Source organism: Ostrinia furnacalis, unplaced genomic scaffold (genome assembly GCF_004193835.3).
Source record: "Ostrinia furnacalis isolate ACB-3 unplaced genomic scaffold, ASM419383v2 OfSCF1656, whole genome shotgun sequence".
NCBI classification, from domain to species: Eukaryota; Metazoa; Arthropoda; class Insecta; order Lepidoptera; family Crambidae; genus Ostrinia; species Ostrinia furnacalis.
The window spans coordinates 106,346-119,634 of NW_021131895.1; the positions used below are offsets into that span (position 1 = coordinate 106,346).

Genomic DNA, 13,289 nt, shown 5'->3' on the forward strand with positions numbered 1-13,289 from the left:
TCGCTAAAATCAAGTGGCAGTGGGCGGGGCACATATCTCGTAGAGCTGATGGCCGCTGGGGCAGTAAATTTTTTGAGTGGCGACCACGAGCCGGAAGACGTAGCGTGGGCAGGCCTCCCACTAGGTGGACCGACGATTTGGGGAAGGTCGCAGGAAGTGCCTGGATGCGAGCGGCGCAGGACGTCTTTCGGCTGAAACGAAAGAACTATCGCTAAGAGAGATGGCTAAGCTAAAGAAAAGAAATAGCCAAAATGGACCCTCGTAAAGCACTTGCATTTGATCTGATCTCCATGAAGTCCATGGTCTTGACAATGACCACACTAAGTGAGAACCTCGCAAGTCTTAAATCAAACTCGGTGACAAAATCTTCTCTTTTTAGCTGCAGAGCTGGAGTACCGTACCTGGACCGTAGGATGACATGGAAAGACCATAAATAAATAAAACAGAACTGAATATAATATTCCACCGACAGTCAGCTAATCCAACATTAACTATGTGCCTTTAAAGAGCTCAAAAATACATGTTAAGGGTACTTTTATCGGCACATTGGTACGCTTGCCTTTAGGAAATACACGAGAACCTGATCTCAGTCAAACCCGCTATCCAAATATCAAAGTATATATGATCAAGAGAGCTAATTTACTACCACCACCACTAATATCACCACTGCCTTAGTGTAAACCACTGCTTTAGTAGCTCAAACCCCAACCAACTGCAAATCACATGATTAGTCTTGACGGCAGATACTAAAAAAGCAGATTTAAAAAAAAAACCTAATGAACAAAGGTCATACAAGGTCACGCCGCCGACGCCGCCGCCGCCGAGGTCAAAAAGTCGGCGCGCCGCCGCCGACCAATTTTATATCGGCGCCCACCTCTAGCCCCGATTACGGTAATTTTTAACGTCTCCAATCCAGATGCGTTTCTGATTTTGCGATACGATTGGTCAAAACAGCTGACGTACGCTGTTGAACGACCAATCGTATCGCAGAATCGAGAAGCGTGTCTGGATTGGAAACGTTAAAAGTTACCGTAATCGGGGCTCTGCTTCATACCACTAAATTTCTGTGTATAATATGTATGTATTTACAAAAAAAAAGTATTTAAGTATGTTTATATCCGTTGTCTAGTACCCATAGTACAAGCTTTGCTTAGTTTGGGACTAGAAGCGCTGTGTAAAATTTCCAAGGATATTTATTTATTTATTTAAATAATTATAGGAGTTGTTTACACTCGTATTCGGGGTTTTTTTTTTATCGAAACAGGGTTTCCATAGTTGCGCTCACTAGTTCATTGCAAATGCGATATCCCTATCGCTTCACCATTCACCAGTTGGCGTTACTACGAGTATCTTAGCCACAAGGGACCGGACCTTACAGTGGCGCCAACTGGCCAATCAATTCTCAGTTGCATTCTTATAAATAGGGGCCGTTCAAGTATTACGTAAGCACCAAGGGGGTGGTGGGAGGGNTTACAGTTCGCCTCCGAGTCCTGCATCCATTAGGAATTGCAGTATCTTTTGGGGGGCGATATGTTTTACATCTTGTGGGCTTCGGATGTGTTTGCCCAGGTGTAAGCTCTGCTTGCGCATCAAAAGTCCGCAGTCCGTGAGAATGTGTAGTGGCGCTTCAACTGACTCTTGGCACATCCTGCACGTTCTTGATTCGGATAGTCCCATAGTGGACAAATCTGTTAATCAAGTACATTATTCAACTTACTGCTTGGTCTAGTAAATAATTGATCGCGAGGCGAAGGTCCCTCTTGCTGTCAAGAAAAAAATCCCCGCCTTCATCTGGCAGATAACCCACACACTATTGGACTATACTTTAAGCGAATCACTCACACAGAGATTGCCAAATGTGTCTCGGAATGCAAATGGGAACCACAACCTCTGGAAGGCAATAAAGCACCTCCCTCAAAGTGTTCTCTGCTTATTAGGTCCGGTAATACATGAGTGCGAACTGACAAGAAAAATCTCAGACCTTTGCTACATGACGATCTGGTTTATTTAAACCCATTGACACGGATAATCCAACAACATCCACAGTAAGGGTTTTCGCGATTGAAAAATCCGCCAGATGGCAATACGTAGACGGGAGGTCCAAATGCTGCATGATTGGTGGATTTTGACATATCTGTCAATGTCATGTCAAAAATAACCAATCATGCAGCATTTGGACCTCGCGTCTACGTATTGCCATCTGGCGGATTTTTCAATCGCGAAAACTCTCATTCAATCAAAAAAATAAGGTCAAGCATTGGACTTGATCCGAGACTTGCAGCTATGCCTGCCTTTGATTCCTACTGATGATGATGATTCATCCGACCGATTTCGACTTAGCTGTCTTAGCGGCGCTGGTGCGCCCGAAGATGGCTTACATAGCCGATTTTCGCGGCAAACTCCTCGCATATTGAGAGTAATTACCCGCCGCCAACATAATTATAGTGAATGGCGGCAGATGGACGGGATTTACATCATCGCGTTTTGCGTCAAGTTCGTTGTGCGCTGCTCGTTGAATTCGCGGACTCGCCGCTACACAACACAATCTCCCGCCATTCTAGGTGTTGTGCTGCCAAACCTTCCCATTGTGATTTGAAAGGACTCATTTTGCATATTTTCGTATGCTGCTTTTGGATATCTTTGTACTTGACTATCTGAGGAGTTGACCGCCATGTTTCCGCTTACCCTCCTCAAGTTCAAAGTAGAAGATTGATTCCTACTACGCTAATTGAGAACGAAAGACGCAGGAGGACAAAGTGACTGGCATAGCCCACAGAATCGCTAAAATCAAGTGGCAGTGGGCGGGGCACATATCTCGTAGAGCTGATGGCCGCTGGGGCAGTAAATTTTTTGAGTGGCGACCACGAGCCGGAAGACGTAGCGTGGGCAGGCCTCCCACTAGGTGGACCGACGATTTGGGGAAGGTCGCAGGAAGTGCCTGGATGCGAGCGGCGCAGGACGTCTTTCGGCTGAAACGAAAGAACTATCGCTAAGAGAGATGGCTAAGCTAAAGAAAAGAAATAGCCAAAATGGACCCTCGTAAAGCACTTGCATTTGATCTGATCTCCATGAAGTCCATGGTCTTGACAATAACCACACTAAGTGAGAACCTCGCAAGTCTTAAATCAAACTCGGTGACAAAATCTTCTCTTATTAGCTGNTACCTACTGACTTCCCTGACATGCTGGGACCAACTCAGAGTGCTGTCAATGGGTGCGCTTCGAGGAATATACCTCTTTTTGACCCTTTGTCTGACTTAGGTAATTATTTTAGTCATTATGGTTGAGTTGCACCATCTTACTTTCAACTTTAACAGACGTCAAAAATCTGCCAAATTCCATACAAAAAACACCGATTATTTTTATAGTTAGGTACTGTTAAAGTTAGGTGATGCAACTCAGCCTATTGTGTAAATGTTTGAGAGCCACTGTTTATAACGCTTTATAAGTTATCTGAATACTTTTAGTGCTAAGTTTATTGCCTGCTTATCTCTGCCAATCGTAAAGATTCTACTTCAAAAGACAATTTTCACATTTCGACTCAATAGGGGAGACTAGGTACGATTGTAACAGGGTACGGTTGTAACAACTTGACTGTTGCTTGGCAGGCGAGGGGTACAAAGGAAAGGGTACGGGTGACAAGACGAATAAGGTGGTATGGAGTCGCCCGTATGCCATTCTAATTGTGCCCCTCACCTACCGAACATTGTTAGATAACATGCGAGTTGTTACAACTGTACCCTATCTACCCTACTCGACACTCGGTGAATAAATTATCTTTATCTCTAATACTTTATTGCATTTCATAGTGTACCTATCTTTATCTTATTGTTCAGTGTTGATTGATACTTCGAGGACGAGAGACGAATAGTGTCATTTTGAAATCGTTTTCGCGACACAGAAGTACTCTTATATGAAGTCATAAACATCAGTGAAAATGAGTAAAACTTGGAATGTACCTTTTGAGGATGCCCTCGATAAAACAGGTAATTTATACAGGGTGTCCCAAAAAGTATTCCCAAAAGCCCAGAGGTAGAGCATCACTAGGGATATCCAAATCACCCCCATGTACCTATATGTTCCGCAATTTTTGATAGATTTCGAGTTATGATTGTTTTTTTCTGTGCAAATAGTCGATCGGATTTTTTATACAAGAAAATAAAAATATCGGAAAATGCATCTAACAAATCTTGTATTTACATCCATAACACGAATGTAAACTAAAATCCTCTATGTTGTAAAAAAAAACATAACTCGAAAACTATCAAAAGTCACGGTGATTTGGGTAGCCCAAGTGATGCTCTACCTCTAGGCTTCGGCTTGACACTACTTATTGGGACACCCTGTATAAAAATATAGGTAACCTTTAAATGAAGTTGTCTTCGACCAAGAGAGAAAAACATAAGGTAAACAAACTATCGATTCTTTTTGGGAGCAATAATTTCGTTCGTTCGTTTCAGTCAAATGACGTCCACTGGCTGGAAAAAATATATATGTAACCCATTTAATTTCTATGCTTTCCCATTATGCAGAAACCATAATACACGCTCTGGTTAATTTGGGGCTTATTTATTTATTAACCCTTCAAGAATGTCTTGCTGCTTCTAGTTTAACAATTTATTTACTCGTATACTTTTTAATAACAGTCTCACGCCTGTATTCACAAACGATGCTTTCGAACGCGTTGAATAGAGCTCTGTGATTCTTTCATATTGCGTCACCCTGTGCGTCCACGCGCACTGTGAGACCTCATAGTAATGTTTGTGAATACGCGCGTAATAAACTGAATTCTGATAGAATTCACACAATTTCCAGGGTTCGGCCTGTACAGCCTGATCTACGTGGTGATGGCGGGGTTCGCGATCATAGCGTTCGCGTGCATCACTTACAGCACCACCTACATCGTGCCCACCAGCGCGTGCGAGCTCGACACCAACATCGCCGAGCAGGGCATCATCGCTGCTACACCCATTGTCGGTTAGTACAGAACTCCAAATGAACACCCACAAAATCCCCATCTAAAACACCGCATTCAAAATCAAAAATATTTATTCAGTTTAGACCACAAGTGGCACTTGCAGGACTATTCCCACCTCTCGTTCCCACCACTGCAACTCCTGTGTAGCCAGGATCTACAGCTTGACCGCCACAAAAACCCAACCAATGATGGTCAAGTTTGTCCCGGGGGAAAGTTAAACTGTCATTGGACCCGCAACGAAATTAATCAGAAGAACATAGGAGGAGTTCGAAATTAAGGTGGCACTTATGAACGTCAAAATATAGTAAATAATAAAAAAGAAAAGGTAGCCCTTATGGCGCACTTTACATGTCTCCTTATCTTTTAGGCCCTACCAGCGCTTCAAGACAAACATATGGCAAGTGTTGAGAAGAAACGCCGGAACAAACGGATTCCAATTGGAGTAAACCGCTAGCACCAGTTGCAAGTGCATTTCAGTAGCACTAATAAAAAAAACTCTTATCTTTCGCCACTGAAGGACCGCCATAAATGCGTAGAACAGTCAGCGTCAAATACTTATTTAGGTAGGTACACCTAAAAGTAGCCAAAAATTCGCAACACGTCTTTGGTACAGTTGGAATAAGTTTATGTTGTATACTTTTTGACCACTTTGGGTGTCACGCCTACTCTTATTTAGCCAGTCGACTAGAGCTTTGAAAATAGACTTTTAAAGCTATGAGTAAAGAAACTGAACAGAGACAAAAAGCTTCATGTAACCGTGATATAAAGGAAGGCTATATTAGGATATAAATATTATCACGCTATGACTAGGAGCAGAGCAAAATGAAAAAACCCACCTCTCGTTCCCACAACTGCAACTCCTGTTTAATCAGGATGTAGATCCTGTAGAGTAGAGCTGTAGAGCTCGACTGCCAATAAATACCCAACCATGTGGCTCTCATCATCTGTTTTCTTCACCAGGCCTTATGATAGGCGCCCCATTCTGGGGCTACATAGGAGACACCAGGGGCCGGCGAAGCACGCTCATCCTGTCTCTCCTCGCAGCGGCGCTCATCAATCTTATCACCAGCATCTCCGTCAACTGGGTGATGCTGCTCGCCTTCCAGCTGCTGGCTACAATCGCGTGAGTAAGAACCACAGATCATATTTCTATGATCTGTGGTTTAGTTTCCTAAAGGAAGATGTGAAAAGGGGGCGTGGCCGGTGTCGCACCATGCTCAAAAACAGAACACATTGCTCGCGACATGTCAAACAGTTTACATTGCTTGCGTAGTACTAAAGATTATTCGAACATTGAGTACTAATACCGCAGTGGATAATGAGGTAGGGTTTCGGGAACTCGTAAGACATCTGAAGATAAATTTATTAAAGAAACATTTCATATAGGTATAGTACTCGTACATCTAACTATGGCCATTTTTATTACCCTGTTGCAGATCAGCAGGCCAGTTCATGCTGGCGATGACCCTACTTAGTGAGAATATTCCGATGGCCAAGAGGAATCTGTCTGTGCTGTTAGTGACCAGCTTATTTCTGCTCGCCAATGGCGTCATGGCAAGTAAGACCTTAGATACCTATACTTAACGACTCATTTTAAATAATGCTGCTTCATATCACTAAATAATATAGCAATTGTTTACACTCGTATTCGGGTTTTTTTATCGAAACAGGGTTTCCATAGTTGCGCTCACTAGTTGATTGCAAATGCGATATATCCCTATCGCTTCAGCATTCACCAGTTGGCGTTTTACTATCTTAGCCATAAGGGGCTGAACCTTACTCGCCAGTGGCGCCAACTGGCCAATCAATTCTCAGGTTCATTCTTATAAGCTCATCGCCAATAACCACATTGAAACCTTACTTCCTTTTTCAGTGCTAGCCTTAGCAATCATACCTCTATCGTTCTCCTTATACCTTCCTGCCCTGGGGATTTACTGGAACTCCTGGAGGACGCTGCAGGCTGTGTACTCCATACCAAGTATCATCATGGCAATCTTCTTTTACTTTTTGACTGAGAGCCCCAAGTTCTTCTATGCTAGAGGCCAAGAAGAGAAGGCATTGGAAATTTTAAAGGTCATTCATAGAAGAAATCAGTGGAGGGTGAAGGAAGAATACCAAGTAGGTTCTCAAATACCGCATAGTACTCGTGATACTTTTTGAATAGCTAGATCATTGAACTATTTACCTAATAACCTGGTCTGGTGGACTGGTGGTACAACAACCAAAAAGATAAATAGATGTAGACGATTCAAGTGCAAGGCATATTAGTCAATAACTATATTATTTTAGGTTAAAAGTCTGCTTAAGGAAGATAAGAAGGAAATCGTGAGTCAACGTGCATCAGCCAAAGACCAGATCGTGCCGCTGTTCAAAGCGCCTCTACTTAAATACACGGTGATCATGACTACGCTGCTGGTGTTGGAAGGGTAAGATATAAGTACCTACTTATATACATTCAAAGTTAAGAGTAAATTGAATTGTATGTACAGTCGATAGATTGAGATAGAGAAGTTGGGCACATCACGTCGTGGAATTATTTGAATTAATTTAAGCAGGTTTTAACGCGATACGCAGATACGAGTAGGTGCACCGGCCGTGCAACTCTGTTAAAACGTCAGGCAAATACAGGTAATATTTCAATGTTACCTATCCGTGTATCGCGTTAAAACCTGTCTTTCAAACGGTACCAATAATAAGTTACAGAATAAAGTGGATCTATCTGAAAATTCAATGTTTCCAGCTTCCATACTATATGTATGCCAGACACACAATATTAGAAGTGTAATTTTTTTAATTTAATAATAAACACTTAAAATAAACTCGTAAATTGTATTCTTATTTTAAATTATTTATGAAAAACATTGGTTTTAGGCTTTACTTGCCATATACATAATATTGTCAAGAGATGAGTGTCATGACTGTGGTAGTACTAAATGTATGGAAGAAGGAAACATTGAATTTTTGGTTAGATCCAGTTTATTCTGTAACCAACCTATTATTGATAACATTGGATAGAGCTTGTGAAGCACTTTTGGAATCAGTAATCAGTTTTACGATATCATATGTAGTTTTTAAAATAATGTGACTTTACCAAATGTATGGAAGCTGGTAACATTGAAGTTTCGGATAGATCCAGTTTATTCTGTAACCTATTATTAATACCGTTTGATAGAGCTCATGAAGCACTTTCAGGATCAATAACTAGTTTATTGATATCTTGTATAGTTTAGAAATAATCGAGTGAGATCACTTATCGTTTCCACCCTGTATAGTGGCTCCGTGTATGGTCGACCATAATTATATCTAAAAGATGCCACACATGAAACCATTGCAGTTGACGTTAAATTCCAGGGTTGGTTCCATGCAGATCTGGTTCCCGACGATCGCGAACCAGTTCATGCAGATGATGGAAGCTGGGGCGCCCATGAATATGACCCTGTGCGCCGTGCTTCGGGCCGGACTCGAAACTGCGCCAGACGTGAGTGCGAATAGAATAGAATGAAAACATCTTCTTCTTCTATATTATAAAAGAAAGTCGTGTTAGTTACTCCACTTATAACTCAAGAACGGCTGAACCGATTTAGCTGAAAATTGTCAGGGAGGTAGTTTAGAGCCAGGAGAAGGACATAGGATACTTTTTATCCCGTTATTGATTGCCATTAAGGCGGAACAAAGTTCGCCGGGTCAGCTAGTTATTTATAAAACAGTAGAGTATTTGTTGTAAAAACCGACTTTTTGATCTCTCAATGTTAGCCAGCTCAAGTCCACTGTAGAATGTGAAAGAATGCTAAGAAGCGATTTTCCGCTATTTTCCTAGCTCTTATGGGCATCATCTTATCGAGCTAGGGGGTCCTACACTAAACTTGCATCGGAAAGTATGTTCACGTATCGACTTGGTGTCCACTTGAGCACCCGTTTAACACAATCTAAGCAAGTTGAAACTCATTTATTGGAGACAATTTAAGTAAACGATCTTCTTTTCTCTTCCAGCCTGACCTGGTCCCCTGCTCGTTGAACAGCACAGCCATGCTGATTGTACTGGCTTCTTGTGCTTTGCAGTCCAGTATCAACTTGCTGATCGCTTTGGTAAGTCCTACTTTGACCATTAGATACCTAGATAGATAGGTATTCCTTATTGAACACCAAACAAAAGAGACAAAAGAAACACATATCGCTAGTACCTATATCAATCTTAGATATATAGCAATAAATTGGCAATGTACCTACTTTTTTCGGAACAGGTAGCTGATCGCTCTGGTAAGTCCTACTTTGACCATTAGATACCTAGATAGATAGGTATTCCTTATTGAACACCAAACAAAAGAGACAAAAGAAACACATATCGCTAGTACCTATATCAATCTTAGATATATAGCAATAAATTGGCAATGTACCTACTTTTTTCGGAACAGGTAGTCAATAAGCTAGGCCGTCGGAACCTGGTCATCATCGGCACTGCCTTCTGCGGCGTCTGCGGCATCCTGGTCAACCTGGTGCCCAACACGATAGCCAGCGCGACACTGTACATACTTTTCTTGCAAGGGTTCCTCGTGGTCGGCCTGTATACCGCCATTGGCGTGGCCATCTTCCCTACGCATCTCAGGTGAGTGTTATAGACCATTCCCTCTCTCTCCTTCTTTAATTATGTTTAGGCTATAACAACTTAGGCCATGATCCTCATGTCAAAGTATAAGATACGTATCCAACATGGAACATCATCAGACCAACAGGTCGCTAGGCCTGACGATCAGATTGGATCAAACCGCAATGAGAATGCACAGTGATTTTTGATTGGTTCTTAGGATCGATTTTCTGAACTTTCAGACCGAAAGAATTAAGTATTACCTACTCAACGATTGTAGAATTATAATGATAATACTTAAATACTGTATTTTAATAATTGCATCTAGAATTTTTTTCAGTAAAATTCACTGATGTAATGCCTTGCAGAACACTAGCGATTGCCCTGCCGCTGACTGGCGGGCGCGTGGGTACCGTCATCTCCATCCAAGTGCTCAACTATCTTCGAGACGTGAACTGCGAGGCTGGTTTCTACATCTTCGCTACCCTCTTCGCCAGTAAGCAAGCCACTAGTCTTTTACCTAATTTTTATTTTTTTTATTTTCTTTATTAGGAAAACATACAGCTTATATTATGATACAGGTAGAATAAAAATAATAAGTCTTACACAAGCCTATGAGTTTTCACTAATTAATTAATGCCACGTAATGTCTTTATAGCCACGATAGCCCAACGGTGAAGTGGTCGGACTGGCCGACTCGAGATCCAAGGAACGCGGGTTCGAATCTCACCGCCGCTCGACTATTGTGGTGAGCCCATTCGTAACACAAGCTTATTTAGCTTAACACGAGGGGCTAACGGGACTATTTGTAATTTGTGTAATACAAANGTGGCCAGTGCGGCGCTGTACATACTCTTCTTGCAAGGGTTCCTCGTGGTCGGCCTGTATACCGCCATTGGAGTGGCCATCTTCCCTACTCATCTCAGGTGAGATTATGAAAGATACTCTCTCTCCTCCTTTAGACTTAAAATAACTATAACAAGATCTTAGATCACGATCCTGATGGTGTCAAACAATACAGGGTGGAAACGATAAGTGATCTCACTCGATTATTTCTAAACCATACAAGATATCCAAAAACTGCTTACTGATCCTAAAAGTGCTTCATGAGCTCTATCCAATGGTACCAATAATAAGTTATAAAATAAACTGGATCTATTCGAGAATTCAATGTTTTCAGCTTCCATACATTTAATACTGCCACAATCATAGCACTCATGTCTTGATAATATTATAACAAGTAAAGCCTAAAACCAATGTTTTCCGTGAATAATTTTAAATAAGAATGCAATTCACGAATTAATTTTAAGTGTTTATTATTTAAAATAAAAAAATTAACTCTTCTAATATTGTGTAGCTGGCATAGTGGCATACATTTAGTATGGAGGCTGAAAACATTGAATTTTCTGATAGATCCAGTTGATTCTGTAACCTATTACTGATATCGTTTGAAAGAGCTCGTAAAGCACTTTCAGAATCAGTAATCAGTTTTTCGATATCTTGTATAGTTTAGAAATAATCGAGTGAGATCACTTAACGTTTCCACCCTGTATAAGATACATATCCGACATGGAACATCATCAGACCAACAGGTGGCTAGGCCTGACGATCAGATTGATTCAAACCGCAATGAGTATGCACAGAGTGATTTTCGATGGGTTCTTGGGATCGATTTTCTGAACTTTCAGACCGAAAGAATTAAGTATTACCTACTCAAAGATTGTAGAATTATAATGATAATACTTAAATACTGTATTTTAATAATTGCATCTAGAATTTTTTTCAGTAAAATTCACTGATATAATGTCCCTTGCAGAACACTAGCGATTGCCCTGCCGCTGACTGGCGGGCGCGTGGGCACCGTCATCTCCATCCAAGTGCTCAACTATCTTCGAGACGTGAACTGCGAAGCTGGTTTCTACATCTTCGCTACCCTCTTCGCCAGTAAGCAAGCCACTACCTAGTCTTTTACCTAATGCCACATAATGTCTTTATAGCCACGATAGCCCAACGGTGAAGTGGTCGGACTGGCCGACTCGAGATCCAAGGAACGCGGGTTCGAATCCCACAGCCGCTCGACTATTGTGGTGGGGCTCTTCGTAACACAAGCTTATTTAGCTTAACACGAGGGGCTAACGGGACTATTTGTAATTTGTGCAATACAAATTGCACATTTTGCAATACAAAGCCCTTCCTTGCGGTTAGGTTTTGCCCAGGTGCTTCCCGCGAACTACTGTCTAAGCTTTCATCAGATCGTCGGTCTACATTACACTACGACCAATTACCTCCGACACAGACTTCAAATTTATATTTCAAATATTCGCTACCCTCTTTGCGAGTGTATACTTAGTTAAGGCAGCATAAAGCCCTTTGAGAAAAGCACCCTTTAAAGATCTTGAGAAAAACTATCCCAGCATACCTAGTATCCCCAACGATAGCTGGTTAATGTAAGTATTAATCGACTTATGAGTTTATTTCCCTATAATTTCAGGTTCAGCAATAGTAGCATCGTTCCTCCCGGATGATAGACGTCTAAGCGAGGAGAAGACAGAAACATCCACCAAGTTATGATCTTACTAGCTTTCCGCCCGCGGCTTCGCCCGCGTGGAATTTTGTCTGTCACAGAAAAACTTTATCGCGCGCGTCCCTGTTTCAAAAACCGGGATAAAAACTATCCTATGTTCTTTCCCGGGACTCAAACTATCTCTATGCCAAATTTCATCAAAATCGGTTGCGAGGTTTAAGCGGGAAAGCGTAACAGACAGACAGACAGACAGACAGACAGACAGACAGACAGACAGACAGACAGAGTTACTTTCGCATTTATAATATTAGTTGGGATTAATATTCACTCTCTGAATTAATGATTGAATTACATAATAGCTTTAAATTGCACTATAGCATACTTACTATAACTTAGAGCTCTTATTTGCATTAAAAAAAAACATTAAAGATATTAAGTATCTACTACCAGTAGAAACTGCAAGGAGTCATGTTTTTTTAAAATACATTTCCTCAAAATATTTGTAAAAGTTCTCAAGAGGAGATTTCTAAAATTACTCTTTCAAACATAAAAGCTTATTTTAGTACTGTAATTCTAAGATTTTTTTAAATAGTTTTAATTACATTAAGATAGTTTAGAGCCTAAAAATGATAGAGTTATTAAATATTTTCAGCGAAATTATGTGTTTGTACCTATTACATATTTACCTACATGTCTTTGTCTGTGATGAGATCATATTTGAGTATGATTTAGCTGAGATGATCTAGCGTAAGTAATTTTCTAAGAATTTATAATTACGATACAAAATAAATATTTAACACTGGTTTAGCATTGTTTTGTTTTGTACAATATTTTTATATGGTTTTCCGAGCTATGAATAAGTAGCCATGGTAACTCTACGGAACCAGTAATGTGTGCACAGCTCACCTGAAATTGACCCCCATACTCTACAACTATGAGACAACATGGAATAAGTAGTTAAATATTGTCGTAGCTGATGTAGCTGAGTCTAGAATTTTGATTGATATGTTAAAATTACAATCATAAGAATTAAGGCATATTACCTAATTTGAATTAAATTGAGCCAATTAAAGTATTCTTTAAATACTTTCTTCCGGACGTATTGGTAGAGTCTCAAGTACCTACAATCTACATAAGTAATATTTTTACATTAATTTACTATGTTACATAATATGTAGGTATGTACTAGTTCTTCACCCAATAATG

At 40.7% G+C, this 13,289-nt stretch overlaps 1 protein-coding gene across 1 annotated transcript; it reads left to right on the plus strand.

The window, feature by feature from the left end:
- The first annotated feature begins 3,860 nt into the window (after positions 1-3,860).
- Positions 3,861-12,195, plus strand: LOC114353396 (putative transporter svop-1). Its single transcript, XM_028305384.1, has 11 exons — positions 3,861-3,985; positions 4,815-4,976; positions 5,938-6,100; positions 6,414-6,535; positions 6,851-7,095; positions 7,267-7,403; positions 8,329-8,455; positions 8,968-9,063; positions 9,390-9,580; positions 9,928-10,055; positions 12,051-12,195. Exons 1-11 carry the CDS (start codon positions 3,937-3,939, stop codon positions 12,128-12,130), a joined length of 1,500 nt encoding a protein of 499 aa, XP_028161185.1. The 5' UTR covers positions 3,861-3,936; the 3' UTR covers positions 12,131-12,195.
- The last annotated feature ends 1,094 nt before the right edge of the window (positions 12,196-13,289 follow it).

What these genes read in the sequence shown, in the direction of transcription:
- LOC114353396 (XM_028305384.1), top strand. Translation starts at nt 3,937, where the DNA reads ATGAGTAAAACTTGGAATGTACCTTTTGAGGATGCCCTCGATAAAACA. An exon ending in GACTCGAAACTGCGCCAGAC is followed by an intron (nt 8,456 to 8,967) that starts GTGAGTGCGAAT and finishes TTTCTCTTCCAG; the next exon opens with CCTGACCTGGTCCCCTGCTC. An exon ending in TCAACTTGCTGATCGCTTTG is followed by an intron (nt 9,064 to 9,389) that starts GTAAGTCCTACT and finishes TTTTCGGAACAG; the next exon opens with GTAGTCAATAAGCTAGGCCG.